This window comes from Adiantum capillus-veneris, chromosome 1, assembly GCF_014529385.1.
Source record: "Adiantum capillus-veneris isolate H3 chromosome 1, ASM1452938v2, whole genome shotgun sequence".
NCBI classification, from domain to species: domain Eukaryota; kingdom Viridiplantae; phylum Streptophyta; class Polypodiopsida; order Polypodiales; family Pteridaceae; genus Adiantum; species Adiantum capillus-veneris.
The window spans coordinates 17,569,491-17,579,056 of record NC_140931.1 but is presented as its reverse complement, the minus strand read 5'-3'; the positions used below and the strand labels follow the sequence as shown (position 1 = coordinate 17,579,056).

The 9,566-nt window shown below is 44.3% G+C and overlaps 1 protein-coding gene across 1 annotated transcript in view; it reads left to right on the top strand.

Moving 5' to 3' along the window:
* The first annotated feature begins 203 nt into the window (after positions 1-203).
* The window catches only part of LOC147464377 (superoxide dismutase [Cu-Zn], chloroplastic-like), a 107,101-nt gene continuing 97,738 nt past the window's right edge, over positions 204-9,566 (top strand). Inside the window, exon 1 of the mRNA XM_086514477.1 lies at positions 204-436. Coding sequence (XP_086370603.1) covers positions 256-436 — 181 coding nt within the window. The 5' untranslated portion in view covers positions 204-255. The remainder of the gene's footprint in view (positions 437-9,566) is intronic.

Below are 9,566 nucleotides of genomic sequence, written 5' to 3'. Positions count from 1 at the left end.
TTTGGCTAGGGCTAAGGCCTATGTAAAACGAATGACATGCTTGTTGAGATGTTCTAATCACAACAATCTGTGTTCGTCGGAGGCTGCAGGGCACACTGCCGCTCCAAGGAGGAGTTGACACTTGTCCTGACTTGGGGCTAAATCCCTTGCCCCATGATAATAGTATATAGATATAGATATAGATATAAAAGTATACATTGGAACAGATAAATCGGCTAGCACATTTGCAATTTCAACGGACAGTCAAGCCGAGTCATGGCCATGCAAGTGTTGATAGCTGCCATGGCCGCTCATGCCCTGACCTTCGCGCCACCTCCTCCCTTCCCGCCTGCCCACGCACTCCCTCAACAGGACGCCTCCGTTTCTGCCGTCGCTGTCCTGAATGGCTCCTCGTCTGTGAAAGGCATTGTCAACCTCTCTCAGCAAGCTCCTGGTGGTAATGTGGACTTCCAGACACACACAACAATGTCTCCTTCAAAACAAAACAAACACACACACACACACACACACACACACACACACACACAGAGAGAGAGAGAGAGAGAGAGAGAGAGAGATTTCAGCGAAGCTCGAGTAGCTACGTATGTGAGGGGAGCGAATGGGGTGGACTTAGGACTATGTTTTGGAATCTGGTGCGTATGAAGAGAGGGAGCGTTACTTAATTGAGCCTCCGAAAGCATGTCTGCTGCTAGCTTTAGCACAAAAGAGCTCCGGGCTCTGCTCTGCATGGCCGGAGTGGTGGCCAGCAGGCTTGAGCGATTGGCCACTTGCACAGCCAGCCAGGATGCATGAGGCAGGGAAGAGGCCATTGCTGGTGGTAGCGTTTTGTTTAGACCGGCGACTTGTGAGTCGACTGGTTCATTTGTGCTTATTACAAGCCTCTTTATCAACCTCGTGTGCTGTCTGGCATGCGGGCATGTGCCAAACCTGGGGCTCATTGCTCCCGTGCTCTGCCATCCCGCCACCCCTTGTACAATCCCTGCCGCACACGCTACACACTCCTTGGACAGCCGGCTTTGGTATGGAGCTCTGCCTCGCCTACCTGCTGTTGTTGCGTATCTGCCACAGACTCGTCACGCGTAGGCCGGCAACCATTGCAGGTAGCAGCCAAGTAGGCGTATATGGATTGATTCCTCACAGCCTCCAGGTGCATGTCACTAGCTTGTCAGATTTGCAGTATGCTTACAGGTTGATCTATGCTCAGATATTGCAGAGGTCAGATGGCTCTTGTTGCTCATGCCCATTTCATGATGGATTACATGGTTTCTATGTATACTGGCTGTGGTGCATTCATGAGTCATGGACCTTTTGGATATAGGCTATGTTATGCATGCTGTGGCATAGTACACAGTTGATCTTATGCAGAGTATGTACCTTATAGGATGGTTTAAAGTGGTTCTATGCATGCATATTGTGGTTTCTTCCTGGCCTATGTGCCTCGTGGGCTATGTCCCTTTGGTGATAAAATTGGAGAGTCCTTGCTACATGCTTGGATAGGTATGCTTTTGGGGTGGTTCAACGTTCTTGTTCTGATTGTTTATGCTATGGATGCTATGGATATACATGTGATAACTTGCGGGTTGCAGACATATCGATTCAGAGGGTTTACAAGGATGCTTTTGAGATGGGACTTGCACAAACAAGTTGTTGGTGAGGTGGATGCTTTGCTCGTTCAAGAACACAAAATTGTTGCACCTTTTGGGAATATCATGAAAGCTGGTTTGCGAACCTTTTGGGAGCCAGCAAGTGGACACTTGTCTCGTAGTTACGGTGTATGCATTTTTGTTGGTTCTCACTTGCTTGCTTCAGTAAAGCACCATGGCACTTTGGTAGCGGCTAGAGCAATGTATGTTGTGATCCAGTTTGATGGGACTTTAGTGGGTTTCCTTTTATGTGTCACAATCTGGTGACATGGCCCTAGCCGAATATCAACCACTGAAGATTGAGCCAACTTACAAATCTTGGCCGAGAAGTCTAAAAATCTAAACTGAAGACTAAGGGGTTAGGAGTAAAATCCTAACCGTGCCCAACTTTGGAGGACTTGGCCGAGGGGCCTAAACCCTAAAAAGACCCAGCAGAACACATATTGCGTGAATGTGATGATCTGGTGTGTTGTACAGACAACTCATTGGGCGCTTGCTTTTGGACCAGATAGTTTTGTAAAAGTTACTTTTCATGTAGCTGCTTTTGGATTGGCCAAGGGCCTTCAAATATGTGCACAGTGGTCTCACTCTGGCATTTCACCTTGTGGGAAGCAAAGCAAAGTCCCAGAACTTGTACCTTGCTGGAGCAATATAAAGAAATACAGAAAGGGGAACGAGGGTTTTTGGGCCAGTGTTCTCTGGAAGTGGAACTCGCCAGTCGGTGTCTCTCGCTTGGATTTTCCCTCTCTTCCTCTGTTTAGGTTTTGAAGTGCTAAAAGGCTGTTCTAATCTGTTCTTGCAATTGCCATGTAGTACCCTCCCGTTACAGTGGTATCAGAGCTTGAGATATGTGCTTTTTTGAAAGCATACCGGTCCCTCCAAGAACGGATAGAGTAAGATGGCGCTTTTGGATTTTTCAGAGTATCCGTAGTTCCTCCTCAATGAACTCATGACATACAAACAAACTAAGTGGTCCTACACGAACCTACAACGACAAGCTATGGAAATGGATGGAGAAGAAACAGCCCTAGAAGGAGGAGGAAAAGAATCAAGAGCTTGTTTTTGAGCTAAAAGCATAAAAAACATGCTTTTTGAGACTTTGTTTTGTTGCAAAGACCTCTAAAAATCTCTGCAACCATTGAGAATTTGGATATGCAACAAAAGACAAAGTTGTTTCTCTCGACGAGCCCTACGCATGACATGAATGGATTTTTATTCTGATAACTTTGGAAAATTAAGGTTTTCAACAGCAAATTAGGGTTTTTGCAAAAAATTTCAGCATGTGTAAAATTAATGGTTTTGGAAGCTCTTGTGATTTGTGTTCAGATAACAGGTAATTAGAGTGAGGAACATGCATTTGAAAGCATTTGGGAGCATGGAGCCGAATGCCTACTCTTTTGCAAACGAGAGAACCATGTGCTTGAAATTTTGCTTAAGAAATTGCTTGTGAATATTGTTTGGAATTCGTTTGAAACAGAATTTGTCGTTTTTGAACTTGTGTTGATGCTGATTGCTATGGAAATGGATGGAGAAGAAACAGCCCTAGAAGAAGGAGGAAAAGAATCAAGAACTTGTTTTTGCGCTAAAAGCATAAAAAACATGCTTTTTGAGACTTTGCTTTGTTGCAAAGACCTCTACAAATCTCTGCAACCATTGAGAATTTGGATATGCAACAAAAGACAAAGTTGATCCTCTCGACGAGCCCTACGCATTGACATGAATGGATTTTTATTCCGATAACGTTGGAAAATTAAGGTTTTCAACATCAAATTAGGGTTTTTGCAAAAAATTTCAGCATGTGTAAAATTAATGTTTTTGGAAGCTCTTGTGATTTGTATGCAGATAACAGGTAATTAGAGCGAGGAACATGCATTTGAAAGCATTTGGGAGCATGGAGCCGAATGCCTACTCTTTTGCAACGAGAGAACCATGTGCTTGAAATTTTTCTTAAGAAATTGCTTGTGAATATTGTTTGGAATTTGTTTGAAACAGAATTTATCATTTTTGAACTTGTGTTGATGCTGATTGAGATTGCTTGATGCTGGTGTCAACCATGTTTGGAAAATGCTGTGAATAATTCATGGGTCGGACATTGGTCTAGGAGTATTCAAGAGAAACGCGTGATTGAAAATATATGAATAGCTCATGGCTCAGGTCTTGATCTTGGGAGGAGTATTCATGTGAGTTGTCTTTGGACACCTCTAAACGATGTAGGCTACATGTAGTCTGGGGGGCCTTTCATGTAACTGCTTTGGGATGGCCAAGGGCCTTTGAATATGTACCAAGGACTCACTCTCTGGCATGCTACCCGTGGGAGATACAGAGCAGAGCCGTACGTGTTGTACCTTGTTGAAGCAATATAAAGTAATACCGAAAGGGGCACCACAGTTTGGGGCCAGTGCACTATGGGGTGGAACCTTTTGTGAAGTCTCTCTTTCAATTTAGTTTTTTTGAAGTGCGTAAAAGTTTGTTCAGTCTATTCTTTTCAGTTGGCATGTGGTGCCCGTCCTGTTACAAGCACTGTGAACGGGAATATTTGTAGGGCCACCAAGAACAATTATTTCTAATGTATCACATCGGATTGGTGACAAGGAGCATCGGGAAGAAGTATTCGACCATCTGGAACGGACATTTTGGTGTGTCATGGGATGGGTGACATAGAGCATCGTGAAGGAGATTGTAGCGTAAGTTCGGTGAGAGAGGACTAGGTGATGGGTATTCCTGATGCGTCACAGGGCCATGACGGGAGCATCTTGAGAATGGAGTTAGAATTGTGCACAAGAAATGAGCAAGCACTTGAATGAAGATGGTTTCACAAGAAACTTTAAGGAAATACAATTGCTTTCAGAGAAAGCGGGTTGCTTTTTGGGAAAGCAAATGCTTTCCCACAAAGAGATCTATGTTAGCATCGCATCTGTGCATGAAGTTGCATCCAGGGATACCTGGGAAGTGCCATGTAAGCATTAGTTTTCAGCTCATAAGTTTTTACTTAGTTTTTAGTAGGTTTGTACCATTTTTAAAAGTGGCCAGCTGTCCATTTAGTAAGTGGGCACAGCCAAAGGATAGAAAAAACAACAAAACCCTAGCGCCCCCACTTTCTCTCTCTATTTTTGCAGCAAGAAAAAGCGATCTCCCTCTCTCTCCTCTGGGCGTCCCCTGCACTGCTCTATTCTTGCCAAAAAACCCCTCCTCTATTCTTGCTGGCTCCTTGAAGCTATAAAAGTGGTCTCTCTCTCACTCTCAGAGAGTGGACAAGCTAGCACTAAGGATTAGGGAATGTTGCCGCATATTTCAGCCGCCAAGATGATGCCGCCGGTGACTCCCATGGCTGCTCCAAGTGCACGAGATGTCGCCAAGACCAAGTAGGCGAGTTTCATCGTGAAGAAGTGTGTAACAAACTTGGACACTCCAAGTCAAGATTCTACCGCAACATAGCAGAGATTCACTTCAAAACAGTTCACAATTCACACTTGAGTCGACATGGCCCGTCGTAGTTCCGTGCCTAGAGATATTGGCCCCAAAGACTGTCGCCCCTTTTGGTATTTCTTTTTGTATTAATCTGTGTTCAAAGTACAAGAGAGGGGGTAGGTACTCACTCTCAGACTCTGCGTCCAGATGCTGTGAGAAGTGAGGGACTAACCACGTATTTATTGGTTACAAGGGATGCCCAAAAGTAGAGCCTCAAAAGCAGTAATCCAAAAGTCCCCAAAAGCAGTAATCCAAAAGCTCCTCAAAAATAAAGCAACCGAGCCCAAAATCTGCCAAAAGAAAAAGCCAGCGTGAATTGCACCGATTTCCGTATGGACTGCCACGTCAGCACTATCAACGTAAAAAGCACCGCTTTCTCCGGGCTGCCACTTGTCAAGCAGTCAACGCAGGTTGCCCCACTTTTCCGGGATGTTCTCAGCAGAGAGTGTGTGTCCCGGGGTCTACTGCCACGTGTCCATTTTGTGACATACCCCCCTCTTGAAAGCATTGTAATCGCCCTCGATTACGCCTGCAAAACAGACAGAGGTCATAAATTGTCTTAGCAGACACTGACTGTTAGTACCGACGCACTAAGTACAACACGTCTAGCACATGTACCAATTGACAGTCACATCACAGGATCACATCTAGATCCTGTCGGGACCTCACAGATGCCCCACTTAATCAAGTCAAGTGCAAATCAATAAGTATCATTTTCATTATCGGGAATTCTAGTTCATAAAGTCATAAAGCAGAATACTGTCAGCTCAGTAGTTTCCCTGAAACCCAAAGAGACATTAGTGACTCTATATCAAAAATCGGGGCAATCTGTTGACAAAGGAGCGCAGTGACTCCCCTCTTGTGCATATCCGCTGTTGCACTAGATTCGCCCATGCTGAAATCAGGGTTTTATCGGAGTAGAGTATGCTAAACCAAATGCTTCAAGGTAAAGTTTCACAATCTGAGGAATATTTGCTAGGTTCTCCTCCTCCATCCACTTCGCATCCAATGTGGGATAGTTCTTGAATTTAACCAAGAACCGCCTCATCACTTTACCTTTTATCTTTCCATCTTTATGTGCCAGTATCTGTTCTGGAACGAGTATCTCCTCACTTTCCTCTACTTAGGGTTGCTCATCTGGCTCTCCATCATCTGGCACATCGCCTTTAAAAGGCTTCAAGAGACTCATATGAAAAGCATTGTGAATTCTCCAAGTATCGGGCAACTTTAGTCTAAAGGAGACATCATTTATCTTTTCTTTTATCTGGAGAACATCATTTATCTTTTCTTTATCTGGAAAGGTCCATAGTATCTCATGTTAAGCTTTGGAAAAAGCCGCTCCTTTCCCTTTTTCTTTTTGAGGCGCGCCTTCTCAAAATGTAAGAGCACCCAATCGTCTTCCTTTAATTTCAAATCGCGACGGTGTCGATCTGTTGCCTTCTTGTGTTTTTCTTGAAATTTCTGTAAAGCCTCCCGGACCTTGGTAAAAGCAGTGTCCAAGTCCCTCGTGTACTAGTCGGCTTTAAAAATCTTATCTTTTGTGCTTAGAAAGGGTGGAACCTTCATAGCACCTTCAATAATCTCAAATGGCGCCTTCCCCGTCGAAGAGTGAATCGTGTTGTTGTAGGCAAATTCCACCAAAGGTAAATACCTTTCCCATTGAGTCTTCTGATCCGAAATGTAAGACTTCAATAAATCCAGTACGACTGAATTTGCAATCTCAGATTGCCCATTTGTCTGCGGGTGGAAATATGACGAGAACTGCAACCGTGTGCCAATGTTCTCCCAAATCGCCTTCCAAAACAAACTCGTAAATCGGGGATCTCTGTTAGAGACAATTGTCTCATGCATGCCATGTAATTTGAATATTTGGGCAATGAACAGTCTCGCTAAGTGATCTGGCTTGACTGTTTTCTTCACTGGAATGAAATGAGCTTGCTAGCTAAATCTGTCAATAACAATCCAGATACCATTGTACCCACTCCGAGTCTTCGAGAGATAAAAAATGAAATCCATAGTAATACTTTTCCAGGGGCGGGTGGGAATGGATAAAGGTTGTAACAATCCCTGTGCTTTATGCCTGTCAAACTTGACCTTCTGGCATACGAAGCAACTGCATACAAAATCGTCCACTTGAGTCTCGGCCAAAAGAAGTATCGCTCCACACCTTTCAAGGTGGTATCAATGTCGCGGTGACTCGTAAATGGTGGACAGTGGCATGCGGTTAGAACCTTTTCCCTCAACGGCTGTGTAACGCACAACATTGTTTTCTTCATCAATTAGCCATCCCGAATGGCATATCCCGCTACTACCTCCCCATTATGTATTCGATCGAATACATTTGCAAAATCTGGATCTGTGGCGTACTGATCGACCGTATCCTCGAAGATTCAATGATGTATCGTGGAAATAGCCAAGACCAACGACTTTCGGGACAAAGCATTTGCCACCAAGTTCTTCTGTCCCTGCACATGGACAATCTGGAAGTGAAATTGTGACAAGATGTAAGCCCACCGCATTTGCTTTTCCGATAGCTGCTTCTGTGCGCTGACTTTTGTTCCAAGCAGTGATCTTGGATCTCTGCAGGTAGACCCAAGGTAAACCGCTCAATCTGTTCTCTGAACGAGATCTTCTTGAATGAAGAGGCGGGTAGAAAAGAGCTCCAGAATCTTTCACAATAAGCATTGATTGTATCTTTCTTGGTCATCCGAAGATGGTTCCAAGCAGCTCATATATCTCGTTCATATTCTTGCGTCAACCAAGAAGAAATAAAAAGCTTCTTAAATTTCAGCCATTTAACTGGCGCAGTCTTGTTTAAAAGAAGCGTGGACCACCAAGTACGAGCATTCCTCTTAAAGTAAGAGCCAGCTCTCCGAATCTTGGAGTGCTCTGAATAGCGTCCTCCCGCGAAAGCGATGTCAAACTGCTGTATAAAAGACAAAGCCTTCGAAGCATCTGAGTATCCTGAAAAAGTATCAAACTGGATCGAGTCGCCACCTTCCTTAAACACTCAGACTTTCTTGCTTTTATCTTCGAGAAAGTCATACTGGTTAGCTTTGTAAAAATTCTTCTTGTTCGCATAAAACTTTCCTTCATCGGAATCTGAGCTGTCTGTAGACGAGTCCTCAGTAGAACTGTCTGTCTCTGGGCGAGATGTAGCCTTCTTTGCCTTTTTCTTGTCCTTTCCGAAGCTTTGTGTCTTGCTTCGCTTCTGAAGAGCTAGAAGAACTGTCAGAAGAAGAAGAAGAAGAACTGAGTAAGCCTTCAAACTTGACACGCTTCTTTTGTTGCTTTGCCTTGTCAAAAGTTGATTGACGACCCAAATAACCTGGAAAGCAGTGCTTTTCTTCTGCATTTTGCCGTGCTTTTTGTCTTTCTTTTGCGTGTCAAAAAGCTGAGCAATCCGTGCATCAACCACGTTCTCCAGTTCCTTCTCCGTATATTTTCTTGGAGGCAGAAGGTTTCTTGAGAGCGGGTTTCGGGAGTGGTGTTGTGGTTCTTTGCCACTCCATCTGCACCTCTTCCAAAGAGGTTTGGTTCATATATTTTGCCATCTTCGGGTCCTTGGCAAAATTAAGCATTATCTTTGTTGCATCGCCAATCAATTGACGACGCTCCATCTCTCGTTGCTCCGCCTGAGTAGGCCGAGGCGGGCCATACTCTCTGTTTGAATCTTCGTTGTGATCCCAGCCCGCATCTCCAGATGCAGAGGGAGTCGACTGATCATTGCCTGAAGCCATAGGTGCCATGGAAAAAAATTTCGGGGATCGGATTTCCCGTAGAAGAGAAATCGGTCGTGCTCTGATGCCACTGTAACAGACTTGGACACTCCAAGTCAAGAATCAACCGCGACAGCACCAAATAACCACTTCAAAACAAGTCACAGATCACAATAGATGTACATTGGCCCGGCGGAGTTCCGTGCCTAGAGATATTGGCTCCAAAGACTAGCGCCCCTTTCGGTATTTCTTTTTGTATTAATCAATCATCAAAGTATAAGAGAGTGGCTAGGGTTTCACTCTCAGACTCTGCGTCCAGATGCTCTGTGAAGGGAGACCCTCACCACTTATTTAAAGGTTACAAGGGATGCCCAAAAGCAGAGCCCCAAAAGCTTTTGAAAATAAAAAGCATCAGTTCTCTCTCTCTCTCTCTCTCTCTTAGAGAGTCTCTTAAAAAAAAAAAAGAAAAAAGAAGCAAGTTCTCTCTCTTTCTCATGGCATGGAGAAAAAGCAAGATTCGTGTCCGCGATTTCCAAAAATTAGGGTTTTTGGCAGAAATTAGGGTTTTTGTTGTCCGCCACGTCATCACTTTGTGACAGAGAGCCTTCCGTTGTTAATGGAAAGCGCTATGATCACGACAAAGTGAATGGACAATGTGCGTTCAAGTGTATGAGACTGAGAGATAGAGAGAGAAGAGAGATACGACACCAGAGAGGTTGTAAAACCCTCCTCCGAA